At 40.9% G+C, this 15,807-nt stretch overlaps 1 protein-coding gene across 6 annotated transcripts in view; it reads right to left on the bottom strand.

The window, feature by feature from the left end:
• Positions 1–2,789: 2,789 nt before the first annotated feature.
• The window catches only part of LOC111146654 (transmembrane protein 71), a 30,135-nt gene continuing 17,117 nt past the window's right edge, over positions 2,790–15,807 (bottom strand). For 2 of the 6 annotated variants that reach the window (XM_022502295.1, XM_022502294.1), the window contains exons 6-10: positions 13,750–13,923; positions 9,763–9,838; positions 6,119–6,180; positions 5,957–6,017; positions 2,790–2,906 (exon numbers count right to left, since the gene is read on the bottom strand). In XM_022502295.1, coding sequence (XP_022358003.1) covers positions 2,891–2,906; positions 5,957–6,017; positions 6,119–6,180; positions 9,763–9,838; positions 13,750–13,923 — 389 coding nt within the window. In that variant the 3' untranslated portion in view covers positions 2,790–2,890. Of the gene's footprint in view, positions 2,907–5,956; positions 6,018–6,118; positions 6,181–7,907; positions 8,009–9,762; positions 9,839–13,749; positions 13,924–15,807 lie in introns of those variants that run through there. The other 4 variants (XM_022502298.1, XM_022502299.1, XM_022502297.1 and 1 more) reach the window with 3 other exon arrangements.

Genomic DNA, 15,807 nt, shown 5'->3' with positions numbered 1-15,807 from the left:
TAAACTATTCTTCTTATTTCTTTTTTAAGAAAAGATTTTCTTTTTTTACTATCTATTTGAGAAAGAGAGAGTGAGAAAAAGAACACACGTGGGATGGGGGTTGGGGAGGGTCCAAGGGAAGACCAGCAGATTCCCTGCTAAGCAGAGAGCCAGACACAGCCTGGATCCCAGGTTCCCAAGATCATGACCTGAGCCAAAGGCAGATGCTTCACTGACTGAGCCACCCAGGCACCCTAATTATTTTTATTTCTGCATCTGACTTGGAAATCATGAAAATTCAGTGACCCTGTATAAACGTGTGCACAACACAGGGTCACTGTGGAATTCTCAAGGCATGCTCTCCTGATAGAGCATCAAAATGAAAGGCTCTCTATGCACTTAGCTTCCAATTAAATCCCTCTTCAAAGCATGCCATGAATGTGGTTTGAAACCACCCTCTGATAAATTTGCTTACTTGTTAAAAAGACAAATGTATGGGACACCTCCCAGATCTACTAAATCATCATGCAAATCTATTCCAAACTGAAGATGGTGGCAGGCTAACTAATGGTCCCTGAAGACATCTAGGTTCTAATCACTGGTATATATGAATATTACCTTCTAGAGCAAGAGGGATTTGCAGCCAGGATTATGATAATGCTTTGGGGATGGGAAGATTGCCATCACCCCTTGGATGATTAGAGAGGAACTTAAATGTAAATACCCGGGTCCTTTATTTTTTAAAATACTTTTGACTTTTATTAAAGAAAGCATAAAGTATTGAATTGTACATTTTTGATCACTATTATTTTAAGAATCAGTCAAGTCTTCATCTTGCCAGCATGTTCCCAATACTTCCACATATCCTAAATAACATATCTCTCAAAAAATCTTGAAATCTCCGATAAGTAACCTGTTATCACCTTTCAATGTAAACATTAATAATATAATTTCTTGGGCTTTCCCTAATTTTTTTTCTTTTTTTTTTCATTTTATTTGCCTCGTATCTCTTGGCCATTGCCACAAGATCCTCTGGGATACTTTGATGTACTTTTCCCAGAATATTAATTAACTCTCTCGTAATCCTCCAGTCATTTCTGGTGATAAGGGTAGTTGACACTTCAGTGTCTTCCCGTCTGCCCTACTCTACACACAGTCTTTGATGTTCGGGGTAAATCATAATTTTTTTTTTTTAAGACTCATTTGTGATTGCCTAACACTTTTTTTTTTCCCTTCGGGGTAAATCATAATTATAGACGAATACATGTGTCCTTTGGGAGAGAGGTGAAGGGAGATTTCACTGCAGATGAGGAGAAGGTGATGTGATGCTGGAAGCAAGCTGTGTGCCTGGAAGCTGGAGGAAGGAGCCACCTTGCAAACAGAAGCCGAAACTGGCAAGGAAAGAGATTCTTCCCTGAACCCCCCAGAAGGAAAATAGTGCTGCCAACACCTTGATTATAGACTCCAGAGATATGAGACAATAAATTTGTGTCATTTAAAGCCACCAGTTTGTGGTAATTTGTTATGGCAGCTGTAGCAAACTAATAGTGTCCAATTAATGAATTGCAGTCGTGACTGCTCTTTATGATAGATAGATGATGATAGATAGATAGATAGATAGATAGATATAGACACATAGATATACTTTGCTGACGACTTCATTTATTTACTAGTACAGTACTTTTTAAAATCAAATTCACTAAATACAAATAATACAAAGAGTGATATTTTGATATTACCATTTTAAGCAAAGACAATTTTCTCCACACAGGTGTCTAGCTGGAGAATATCATACAACATAACAACTTTGAACTGCAGGCTACGTTTGCCTCAAGAACATATTCCAAGCAAGAGCAATGATAGGAAGCATCTTCTATACTTCTATATCCCTTCAGTCGGCTGAGTGACTGCATTTTTTATGCATTTCATTTTTATGCATTTCAAGGTACTCTGATGTTTTGCCTTTTTTTTTTTTTTTGGCCCTTAAAGATTTTTTTCTTTTATATCTTTAATTTTTTAATTTTTTTAAGGTTTTATTTTTATTTATTTGACAGAGAGAGAGACAGAGATCATAAGCAGGCAGAGAGGGAGGGGGAAGCAGGCTTCCTGCTGAGCAGAGAGCCTGATGTGGGGCTTGATCCCAGGACCCTGAGATCGTGACCTGAGCTGAAGGCAGAGGCTTAACCCACTGAGCCACCCAGGCGTCCCCTCTTATATCTTTATTTTAATCGCTCTTAAGTGAAAGGTAATCATGAGCTCCAAGAAGGCTGAAAATTTTGTAAGGAAATGGCTCAAAAGAAGAATGTGCTTTCCGAAAGAAAACCTCTTTTCTGCCCATTTTCCATTAACCTGCATCTGCTGACACCAACCCCCACCCAGCCACTCTTCGGGGAGAATGACGAATTTTTTTCTACATTGTATTTTATGCTCAAACTGTGATTTATTTATTTTCAAGTTGGTATTGATTACAGAGACTTGCTTACATTATTCAATTAAAGCAGTTCAGCAAGGAAGAGGTGGTTGCGGGCAGGCCCAGGAATCTGCATTGTTACAAGTGCCTCATAGAATTCTCTAAATGGAAATTAATGTTTGAAAACCATGCCTCAGGGAATAAGAGAGGAATATCCACCCAGGAGGTTGTTTCTCTATCACAGTTTATAGTCTGTTCCTTTTCAACTGCTAGTGTTGCAAAGGAAAGACAAATTAATACTATTTTCATGAGCATATTACAATTATGAGGACAAAAATGAGATTTAAAAAAAACACATAACCAAATTAAAATATTTTTTTCTCAATTATCCAGCTCCTCATTCTCCTCCAATAAAACAATTGATTCCAAGCAGACTGCAAATCAGACAATTTCTGGATATTCAGATTGAAGGCATTCATCAGAGACATTCCTAAGTGGTTGTCAAATTTTGGCAAACCTAGATCAGAGAAGAGAGAAAAGAAATGCATGATTCATCCACATAGACATGAAATGTGATAACTACTGCAATCACTGTGTGCATGGGTGCACACGTGCATGCGTGCGCACGCACACACACACTCACAAACTACCTTAAGTAATCATAACTAGGAAGAGTGGAGCTTCAACTTGGAGTAACTTTTATTTTTATCCCAGCTTGGTACTTAGTTAACCACCATTTCATATTGTTTTCTTTCTCCACCTGCATCACTTCCTCTAGAACAGAAATCCTTACAGGGTTTTCCCAATATTTCTACTCACTAAAGTTTATGCATTCATTCACCAACTGTAGAAACACACATTCCGACATGTAAGAGTAGAGGGAACAGATGTTACCCATCTCCTTACTATGACATCATAAATGTGCAAAATGCACCCTGCCGATGCCAACACATCATTGGTAACAAGGGATACCTGCGATGACCTTCATATGAAAGGGACACTTGGGCCAATGATGAGCCATATAGATAGTCCGCAGACTCACAGACTTTAAATTGAACAAATAAAGTGGTTGAATGAAAATCGCGTTATGAGATGAAAAGAGATGGACTTGAGAGGTACGAAGTGTGAAAGAATAGAGCCCTAATCTAATCTACTACGTACAGTGCAGAACAGGTATGGGATGGCTGCACCACTAAAGTTTGTGGAGCTGAATTAAGTGCTTGCACTCCACCCTCTTAGGTTTTCATCCTTGATTGCTAGAGGAGCCTTATGAGTCATCCTTACCTCTCAATTTTAATAACCACATCTTTGGTTTATTAGCTTCTGGATATGTTTATGTGTGAGGGAGAGAGTTACAAAATGTTTAATATACAGACACAGAGCTCTTGGCTGCAAAGGAAGTATTTTAAGAAATGATGCAGCAAATACATACAAATTGATGAATATTCATGGTATATCTTCTATTCTCAAGACATTGAGATGCATACAAGAATAAAATCAATAGTCCTTGTTTTCATAGGTCTTAAATGCAATAGTGTGTGTACAAGAGGCTGGGGAGAGGGCAGCAAATGGGACAAAAATAGAGAGGGAACAAGAGAAGAACAAGGTAAGTACAGACACAAATAATCAAAGGAGGGATCTTATTGAGGCTGTAGATGAGTGTATGTAGGATAGAAATATCATCATCATCCTGATCTAATTTCTTTTAGGAGAGAAAAAACAAGGAGCTCAAAACAATGGCAAGTGCTCTGAAAGCAAGAGGTGACACTATGCCCTACAGGTCAGACTTTGGCATTCCAAGAAGCCTCCCCTTCCTCCATACTTCCTTCCATCCCTCCCAGACTGGCAAAACCACTCTCCTGATGTTCCCCCAGCCTCTGTGCTAACTCTGTACTTGCACTAACCATATTAAATGGGACTTCACTTTGCCCTTTACATGTCTCTTTAGACTCTGAAATCTCAAGGCCTTGGCATAGCAGCCTTGGCACCTAGAGGACATATCTGACAGTTAGGAAATACTCCATATTTTTCTCCTGAGTGCAACTGGACATTCAGCACAGCACAGAATGCATCATAAGTTCTCAACAAAGATTTAGTAGGCTAAATGATGTCACTTTAGAAATCAAGGGGTAAAGATTTTAAAAACCATTTTTCCAAGGTTCACACAGTTAATGTGCAAAGAATTACTTAGAGAGGTTGTTAAAAAAAAGAAGGCCCCTTGGAAATTCTTGGATTCAGAAGAGCTGGAATCAGGATAGAAGCTCTCCAGTTGGTTCTAGAGCAGATGTCCCCATGCCATGCATTGAGACTCTGCTCTCATTACGGAATTCTTAACCAGATGATACCTATCTTTCTGATTAATTGTACAAGTTCACCTTAAAACCCAAAGAGAAGGGATTTGAACAAGTCACACCATCTGACAAGCAACGACAATGTTTTTACTTCTGAAAGTGGAGGTATAAAATGGCTCTTTGTGTGAGTATCTGTCGTTTAGACACTGTTGGTTAGTCCAGTCCTGAATGGTGTGACATCTCAGCCCAGAAAGTTGAGTGTGCATGCAAATTTGTCATTAATGCTGAGTGAGGTGCACTCCAAAGTTTCTGCAGACCTAGAGAGTGACCTGTAGCTGGAGGGAAGGAGTGAGTATCTTAGAGGAATTTAAGTCATTAATATACAAGGGCTAATGAATAAGAATTTCTTGGGTGGCCTCAGGACCCACTTTCCTAACTATGAGGTTAAACAAATCTTAGCTATATCAATGCCTGCCCCCCAGAAACCCTGGAATACAAGGAAACGAAGGGAAACATCAGTCAGAGTGTCAGGAAATCAATACTGGCTACAGTCCTAAACAAAATAAATCTTCATTAAGTCCCATCGTGATTTCAGAATTAACATGATGATTTCATAAATAGGGCAACCTTGTGTCAAGAGCAAAGGCCAGTAAACTAATTTGAATTATAGACATCCATCTGTCTCCAGTCTATGGGAGCTGGCCTCTGGCAGCCATATTGAAGAGAAGGTAATTAGCACAATCCATCTTTTGATGGGATGGTGTTTTGCAGACTGTTTGAAATTCTGAGAACATCTCACCCAGACCCCAGTAACCCTTTGAAGTATGATGAGCTGTGGCAGTTAGCACACAGGGGCACCCTTACGTGAGTGAGAGATGGCAGAGAAACCACACTTTGTAACTGAGACCGCTTCATGGGCAGTTTGCCGGTTATTTGGGAAACTATAAGATAAAGTCCTCTCAGTAAGAGGTATTTATAAAGGGCAGTGCCATGCATCTATAAAAGCACTTTGAAATTACTTAAAATTTCTAAGTTCATGTTATTTATTAAGTCCTACCTCCTTAAAGCTTAATTGTCTATTTTGAGGAATTTGTAAGAATTTAAGAGACAGGATGATAATGCCATTAGGTTTTAGCATGAACAGGAAGTATTCGCAAGGACAAATGATCAGGACCTTTCCTGTGTGTAGTCATTGTCATCTATTACTCAGCAAGAAGCATTCTCAGAGAGCAGATTATAGTCATCTCTGACCAGACGGTGGTAAGTCAATACTTACTGAGCATAGGTGGTGGTTTTGACATAGCTGGCAAGGCCAAGAAATAATGGCTTGGCAGTATCTTGGACAAGAAAGAGAAAATAGTTAAGAATTATTTTTAAATGACCCAAATTGGAATAAAATACAAGGGTCAGGGGAATAATTTGAGAAATGGCTACTTACAGGCAATAATCACCACCAGTGAACATGTGAAGACACTGACTAATATTCCTTCCAGAAACCATCTGAAACAACAGGATTTCTCAGGTTTAGCAAACTGATTATGCCTTTCTAACACATGCAACGTTCTTGTAGACTAAAGGCTTATGATTTACTTTAAGAATTACAATAACTACAGTAATAACAGTATTGTGGCATTATTGAAGGATAGACATGGAGGTCAATGGCAGAGAATGGAAAGACCAGAAGTGAACTCATATGGATATAGTTAACTGAGTCTTATCAGAGGAGAAAAAGCAGTTTGGTGGAGAAGGATAGCCTTCTAAGCAATGGTGTTGGAACAATTGTATATCCACATGCAAAAGATGAACGTCCACACACACATCACACCTCAACACAAAATTTAACTATGTAACTCAAAATGAGCCGTAGTCTGAAATGTAACCACAAAAGTATCAACTATTTAGAAGAAACAAAGGAGAAAATCCATAGGCCAACTGCTTTACAACCTTGCCCAAAAAGTATGTTAAAATTTTGTGGGTTTTTTTTAAATTAAATTTTATTTTTTCAGTGTTCCAAGATTCATTGTTAAAATTTTGGGGTTTTACCGATCTGATGGGTATTGTTTCACAGGGTGGAATTTTTTTTAGAAGATTTTATTTATTTATTTGTCAGAGAGATTGAGAAAGCATCCACAAGCACGGGGAGTGGCAGGAGGGGTGGCAGGCAGGGAGCAGGGAGCCTGACATGGGGGCCTGATTCTAGAACACTGGAATCATGACCTGAGCCAAAGGCAGACACTTAAGCAACTGAGCTGCCTAGGTGTCCACAAGATGGGTCTTTTTAAAAAGAATCATTTATTTATTGTTTTTATTTTCAAAAAATGAATCACTGAAAGAAATTATAAATAAATATGGAAGGGAAAGGAAAATATCACCAAAAAACTCCACTGGCCTAAAGCAGCCATTAATAAATGTTGATGAATACCCTTTTAGGCCTCTCTTTGTATGCATTGAAGTTATTTAATTGAAACTTAACCAATGTACAATAAAGCATTTAAAGTGCACATCCTGGGTTTTCTTTCTTTCTTCTTCTTTTTTTTAATCCTGAACTCCTGTATTCCCTACCCAGATGAAGATATGGAATATTTCCAGCAGCCTCTAACATTTCCTTTGCCTACTCTTTTCCCCAGAGTTAACCTTTCTCTCTCTCTCTCTCTCTCTCTCTCTCTTTTTTTAAGAGAATTAGAGAGGGTTAGGAGGGACAGAGGAAGAGGGAGAAACAGAATCTTAAGTAGGTTTCATGCCTAGTGCGGAGCCCCACATGGGGCTCAATTCACAACTCCAAGATCACGACCTGAGCTAAATCAAGAATCAGATGCTTAACTGACTAAGCCACACAGATGCCCCATTGACTACTTTCTTATAGTTGTAATAATGAATTAATTTTGCCTTTTCTTGAATTTTACATGTATCTGCAATCATACAGTCTTTTATCTGAGATTCATCCATGCTATTACACATATCAATAATTTTTCTTTTAACCAATCTCTTACTTAAATAATCTTTTTAAAATTTTTGAATAACTTAAGATATACAGAGAAGTTGCAAAAATAGCACAGAGAGTTTTCATTTACCCCTCACTGAGCTTTCCCAGGGATCAGTATCTTATACTATTATGGCATACTGTCATAATGTAAGAACCAATATTGGTACTTCCCATTCAACTCCACACGACTTTTGGACTTTACAGTTTTTCCCTAATTTATCCACATTCCACGAAGCCATCCAGGATGCTTCATGACATTCAGTCATGTCTCCTTATGTTCCTCTGGGCTGTGACAACTTCTCAGACTCTCCTTGGTTTTGATGACCTTGACAGTTTTGAGGAGTCCTGGTCAGATAATATGTAGAATGTTCTCAGTTGAAGTTTTTCTCTGATTAGACTGAGGTCTGGAAGACCACAGAGACAAAGTGCCATTCTCATCACATCATATCAAGGGTACATGTTATCAGTATAGCTTATCTCTGTTGATGTTCACCTTGACCATCTGAGTATCTGAGGTCATATTTGACAGGTTTATTGGCTGTAAATTTCCTTTTTTCCCCCTTTCCATGCTCTGCTTTTTTGCAGGCAAGTTTCTAAATGCAGCTCCCATTCAGCGGATGGTGAGTTAAGCCCCTTATTAATAGGGGGGGGCAGGGGTTGGGGAGGTTCATATCTAGAGTAATTAACCTAAGAGGAACATTTCATTAGTAGTCCCATGAAATAAAAGTTTCCATGATCAACTAAGGTTGGGAAACATTCATAGATAACATCTTAACATTAAGTTAAATAAAACTAATCATATTTCTTCCCTATGTTATTTCACTGGGTCTATATTATGCAAATGCACATATGATTTTCTGACTTGGGATACACAATGCAGAATTTTGCAAACTTATTTTTAACCACAAGACCTCCCCCACTTTTTGATCTTTTGGTCCCATTGTAATCTAAAAATATTTAATACTACTTAAACCTCTTAATTATCTGGGACGCTTGTTTTAAAATACAGATTTTCACTAGATCTGAATTAGTATCTCAAGGGCTGGGATCCAGGATTTTGTATTTAAAAACACAACTCCTCCAAGTGATGTGAGGTATTTGACCTTCAAGAGGTGGGACTTGAGAGCAAGCAACACTTGCTTACCAGAGTGCAAACACCCAAAGACCCCAGGTCTAGACCATTTATCCCTGTTTCATTGATTCAACAAACACGGATGAGCCCCTGGCACTGGGGGTACAGAAGTGAAGGAGACACAAAATGTCTCCACTCTCATGGAGCTCACATTCCTTCAGGGAGAGATAGATCATTAACATTTAAACAGGTGAACACATAATAGGTCACATGGTGATAAATGCTCTAAGAAAAGTAAAGTGAGGCATGTGTGGTAGAGAGTGGTATGCTATTTATACAGGGCTGTCAGAGAAGGTCTCTCTGATGATGTGACATTTGAACAGACTCCAGAAAGAAGTAAGGACACACGTTATGGGGCTTTCTAGAGAAGGCTGTACTGGGCAGAATTAATAGCAAGTGCAAAGGCCCTGAGGCATGAAAGCAGTTAGCATAGAAGCGACTTGACCACTGCCCTAGCGACTTGGGCAAGAAAAGAACAAGAATGGCATGCTGGATAGAGGGTAGAACAAAAATGTGCCTATAATCAGGCAAGAGCATTATGAGATCCGAGATTCTGAGTGGGCTTCCCTGGAACCGATACTTTATGTGAGGATGTAACAATGTAATAAGAAAGATGGAGTCCCAGCAGGGACTTCACATGACCTTACTGGGACTTCAAATGCCTTTGAACTCCAAGTGGGGTTACTCAGGTTTTAACTGTAGCAGGGAGTCACTAGGATTTAAGTGAAAGATCATACATAATAAAATCCAAATTCCTAGCAAGATCCACTGGCTTTTGTACACTCTGTGAGATAATGAGAGGGGGGAAGTGATAGAAAAAGAGGCACTTAAGGGGCACAGGCAAAGGAACCGATCTTAACCACGGAGCTACTGAAAAGACATTGTGGAATCGGGTGAGGAAATTATCAATCAATTACAGCTTTATTAATCATGAAACACTGCTGCATGAAAAGAAAATCTGAATTACCTTGCACATGCACAGATGATAAGGAACACAGCCAGCAGAATTGCTGGAAAGGAGACCTCTTGCCACAGACTGGCTTCTAATAGAAAAAATAAAAATAAATGAATTAGAAACCATTGCTGACAATCTTAGAACAACAAAATTACAATAAAATTTCTTTTTTATACACGAAAATACCCCCACAAAACACATTTTCAAATGTATGTCAGCTCAAGCAATTTGCCGTAAGTAGCAAGATAAAATTATCGATGTCATACAGATTCATTCATTAGATAATTTTAGCAAATAATAATTTTTTCTGTCTTTAAGAAATAATTATGCTACACAAACAGTTTCGGGGCTTGCCTTTTACTGTAAAATTTTTACTGGGGAAACATTTTGTGGAATATAAGCTAATGTCAGAAATCTAATTCTGATGATGACGACAATCAAGCCTAAAAGTTATAGACTGCCTTATAATTCACGAAGAGTTTTCACGCCTCCTTGAGTCAACACAACAAACTGTAAAGTAGGAACCACTGTCATTGCTCTTACGTGAGAAGACCAAGACTGAGAGATGATGAAGTCTCCCCAAGGTGACACAGCTCTGAGGTGTCAGAGCCAAGGTTTAAAAACGATGTCTAGCCAGAACACAATGTTTTGCCTGAAATGGGGCAGGGAAAGAGAATTGCAACTTTGCATACTGCGAGTCTCTCGAGGGGAAAAAAAAAAAAAAGAATGTATATTAAGAACTATTTGTCCTTGAAAAACTCTGCTATGAATAAGATATTTCAGTGCTATAGAGCCACATTGGAAATGACAGGAAATCCCCCAGGAATTATAATCATTGAAGTTAAACTAATCATGAACCTGAATATTACTCGAGTGATCTAAAAGAAATCGGAGCTGGCTTAAGAAGAATCACATAAAGATCTAAAGGAAAGGATAAAAAGACCTCAGCTTAATTTCTGCCAAATGCTTCAAAAGCTTAATTTTGCAACAGTTGTTTAAAACTTGGAATGACTCTGTGCTGTGAATGTATTTATTTCTGCTATTTCTGCCATGAATGAAGATTGAGTCAGCTAACAAAACCTACTTAGTCCGTAATGTGGGTGGCGTACTGAAGATTGGCAGTGCAAAATATAGCAGTTGTGAATGATGTCACTGCGAATGTACGGTATTTCATGTATACTGTGAATTCAACAAGTTATTGTGGGTTCAGCTGAACACTTAACCATTCTTCTAAAGTGTGTTTGTATTCTTAGCTGATTCTGATTTGATATGGAATTTGGAAAACATTTCTTTACAGAAACAAGTCCAGCTTGACAGACCGCCAAAATCATTAGACTTGAACAGTGAACAGAGACTGGTTTAAATTCAAATTCTACAAAGATACAATTATGTGATTTGATACAAGGTATTCACTAGTTCATTGCATCAGTAGCCATTTACTTAGTATCTAGTTTGGCTTAGTTCAACTGTCACTTCCTTCAGGAAGCCCTCCTCGATTCCTTCAGTTCCTCTATGGCTCTCAGCTACTCCTTCTCTATACCTCCATTATCCCTCATGCATTTGCATCAGCAACCTTAACATACTGAATTAAAAGTGCTTTCTCTAGATTTCCCCACTAGCTTGCAAAGTCACCGAGAATAGTAAGCATCTAACTGCTATTCTTTGGTGGCATGGGGTGGTGCCCATGGGGAGCCACCTCGCCCTGCTCTTAGTGCATGGTTCACTTGGAGACTGAATTCCCTCCCAGCATCCGATCCATTTCCAGCCATCTGGAGCTTCACAGACTTATCGACAAAGTGATTCATTTTGCCATGTAGATGGGACCCTTCCAGAACCAGTGAAACTGGGCCTCTTATTATAACTCAAGAAGGCTATGATCTCTTTCCGTTAGACTGGAATCTGGGAAGTTGCAAGCACAACGCCATCAAGAAACATCATAGAGTAATAATAGCCTTTTTAAAAGATTTTATTTGTTTATTTGAGAGAGAGAGAGATAGAATGAGAGACAGAGCATGAGAGGAGAGAGGTCAGCAGGAGAAGTAGACTCCCTGTCCAGCAGGGAACCTGATGTGGGACTCAATCCTAGGACTCCAGGATCTTGACCTGAGCCGAAGTGGTTGCTTAACCAACTGAGCCACCCAGGTGCCCCAGTGATAGACTTTTTAAAGAGTAAAGCTGACATAGAAGACAAGAAACAACAGGAGTAGATACTGACAGTAATCTGAAATCCATGCCCAGAATTTTCATTAATGAGCAAATAAATTCCATTACTAATTAATCCAACTTGAGTTGGATTCCCACCCACTGCAACACAAAACATCCTGACGGACAGAGATGATGTCAGGCATGCCTCTATCCTTAGTGGGTAGAAGATCACCTGGACTGCATACTCGCAACCTACATGTGAAGGAAATCAAATAGAATCGGATGGAGACCTTGTCTGCCCAGGGACTTTGTAGTGGGAGAAGTGGAGGAAAATGTTTTCAATAGAGTAAGTTCAGAGGGCTAGAGAATTGGAGGGAAGTGTTACCCCCACCAGCCAGAAGGGGGCAGACAAGGGCCCACAGAGGTGTTCTTAAATCTGGGCCTTGAAGGGGGTAGGGGCCTTCCAGGTACAGCAGTCTGGAGACACATTCTGGACACGACACAGCAAAGCACATGTACAAAGGTTTACCTGACCTGTCTAAACTTGAGTATCCCTATCTATGAAATGGAGAATGCACACTTAATTGGTCCACCAGTTTTGGAGCACCTGCTCTGTACCAGGCGCTATGTGGGCTGGTTGGTATCCAGATGACTGAGACATACTGTCCATCCTCAAGTAACTCACAGCCTGGTGGACAAGACGCAAAAGTAAATATGCAAGCGTAGTAAATATGCAAGAGCAGTGTAGGAAATGGGCATGAGAGAAGGAACCCTTGAAAACTAGATGAGTACCAAGAAGGGTCACTTAACTGCCCCCCCAACCCCCGGAAAACAAGGTGGAACCTCTGGAAGAGGTGACTGTGGACCATCTGGAAATTGTCTAAACAATGAAAGTTGCTCTTTCTGTCATCCCAGCACCTGGAAGGGAACCACAAAAGCCTTGAACACTCACCTAGTAGCTGACCTGGGAACAAAATGGAATGGGGGCACAGTGAGGAAGAATGGTCAGTGAGATGCATATTCATGGTTTTGTGAAGACAAATAAAGAGAAGATTTTTTTTTTTTTCTGTTCAACCTCAGTCTTATGTAATCATAATCTCACATACATTTTGAGTACTTAGGATACAGGACGCGTGATGCTAAGTGCTTTCCACGAATTATTTTAGTCGTGACAAGGTAGGAACTATGATATCTCCATGTACAGATGAAAATGCTGTTTTAGAGAGTTCGGGGAACCGCTTCTGAGTTACAGCTAACAAGTGGGGGCTGGGCTTTGAACCTTGGCAAACTGAGGGACAGAGCCTTGATGCTGCGCTGTGCACAGACATGATTAATCTGATGTTGGCAAACTGGAGGTTGAAGAATATGCTTGTTGAATTTATTTCAGATTTACTCCTGACAGGAAATACCAATACCTTTATATCTTTTGACTTTTCCTTGCCGGAGGCATTGCACTAAAGGGTGCTTCTGTCTTCCTTCCTTTCTTTTTCTTCTTATAGAATATGTCAGAGATACAGCTAAGTATGAAACATAAAATCACAGACACCTGTGTACGCATCACCCAGCTTCAGCAAAGCTTCACATTTTGCCAAATGTCTTCAGGGTTTTTAAGAGAAGAAATAAAACACTGCAAATCCAGTCCTTCTGGTGCCTCTAAGATGACACCCTGAAAGCAGGGACCTCCTCTGCTCGTGTGTCACCTGCGGCTGCAGTGCCCCGGTCCTCCCCTGCGCCCACAGGCAGATCCCATTCCCAAGTGCACCTTAGTCATCTCTAACTCATTCTCTGGCCCTGAAAGGAGGAATTCTTTGGGTGTGGTATAGATTAAAAAAAAAAACAACAACAACAACTCACTTGCACGATCCAAAATGTTCCCTGGGAAATGTTCAGAAGACATCACATGAGACTGAAGAGCCCCATCGTGGGAGTTTTGTCGTGGAATCTGAGACATGGCATGGCTAGAGGAGGGGGCTACATTCGGCTGTTCTGACTCCCAGGCATCAGTCAGGGAACAGTCAGAATCCCCTCCTGGAAAAGAAGAAGGGCTCAGTGTGCGGTGCTGGTGTGTGGTCAGTGACTCTCCAGGTGCAGTAGCAAATGGTCATCCCCATATCAACGCTTTGGGAGTCTGATGGGAAATGGGTCTCTGACTGGGGTGGCATTTCAATTTGTCCTCATCTTTGAAGGCCCCAAAGGAAAAGGCTCTTCAGTGCAGAGACAGCAAAGGCCAGAAGCATGAAAGCCTTGTGAAGAAGGACCATTCCAATATGATCAGAGCAAAGGGACTCACTGGGACATAAGGCTGGAAAGCAAGAGTGAGAGCAGGTCACACAAGGCACTGACTTCCTGGTAGAGGAGTCTGGAATTTATGCTGCAAGCAGTGGAGAGCTGGAGTGGCTCTGAGTGAGGGTGTCACTGGACATCCACACTTCCGTGGCATTTTCAGGTAGATAAAGCATTATGTGGTTTTAGTATATGCTAATATCCAGGTGGCCTTGCAAGAAATCATGAGCTAGTAGCCTAAGACTCATGTACAGAAGGAGACTCGTTTATAGGTTATCTCACCCTTCATCCCTGAGTGCAGTGGGAGTTGTACAGATGGATTTGAGAGATGTGTGATGAGTATATGAGAGAGGCTCATGAGCCATGAGGGAGAGGGAGAGAGAGAGAATTTCAAGCAGACTCCCTTCGGAGCAAGGAGCATGACTCAGGGCTTGATCTCTGGACCCTGAGATCATGACCTGAGCTGAAATCAAGAGTCTAATAATCGATGGACTGACCCACCCAGGCACCCCAGCTTCTCATCTTTATTGCACCAAATGATAGCAGAGCCAACTCCTTCTATTTCTTATTCATTCATTCAGCAAACATTTACTGGATGTGATTCTATATGAGGAACTGACCCAGCTGCAAGGATACGATGGTGAAGACGATGTCTCGGTCCTCATGCACCTCATGTTCTGGTTGAGGAGAAAGAGAATAGCTGTGAAGGCCATTCTCCCTCTGTAAAATACCTTGAGATGCTGGATAAAATATAATAAAGATCTCAACTTTTTTTTCATTCAAGGAGGCTGTGGTTTGGAGAGGGACAGGTATACACACCAACAATGAAGATGCTATGGGGTCATTGCTACCATGAAGGGCAGCAGAAGGCATCCAGGGAGAGTCTAGGAAGCAGTGTCTGAGTCCATCGGGGGAATCCAGGCATACTTCACAGATGAGATGGTGCTTACATGAAAATTGGACAAGTAGGAGTTCTTCCAGGGAGACAGCAGGAAGAGGGGAGGGCAGACAGAATAAACAGGAAGGGAGTAGGAGAAGGAGCAAGGGGAAAGGGAAAAAAGAAGAGGAAAAGAAAATACATTAACTCACGAGAGAACATGGGGGAGGGTGTTCCCTGAATAGCAAGTGCTCCTATGAGCTTAGACAGGAGGGCATGTGAGTGTGGGTACTCTTAGGAGATGATCTTGGCTGGACTGCTAAGCAGGGATCTGATCACGAAGGGCCTCATGGGTCACACTCTGTTGCTAAGATACATTCCCAGGGAATTTGGAACATGAGTGTAACATGAGGACTTCTCTGTGTTGAAGTGCTCACTCAGCAATAAGAGACTCCCATCCCCATTCCAGGAGCAGGGAGAGATTGTGGAACCCCCCCGCCCAAATACATGGGGTCTTCATATAATGGTGCTCCTTAACTGGAGGAGATTTCTGCCCCCAGGGACATCTAACAATGTCTGAAGACCTTTTTGGCTGTCACAGATTTGGGGGGGGGGGGCAGGCACGGCAGGGGAGGGAGTTGCTACTGTCATCCAGTGACTAGAGCCCAGGGATGTGGTTAGCATCCTGTAAGGCACAGGGCAGGCCTCACAGTGAAGGATCGTCCAGTCCCAAGTGTCAGCAATGCTGAGGT

Source organism: Enhydra lutris, unplaced genomic scaffold (assembly GCF_002288905.1).
Source record: "Enhydra lutris kenyoni isolate GAN:26980312 unplaced genomic scaffold, ASM228890v2 scaffoldscaffold14, whole genome shotgun sequence".
Lineage (NCBI taxonomy): Eukaryota > Metazoa > Chordata > Mammalia > Carnivora > Mustelidae > Enhydra > Enhydra lutris.
This window is presented reverse-complemented; position numbering and strand designations above follow the sequence as displayed.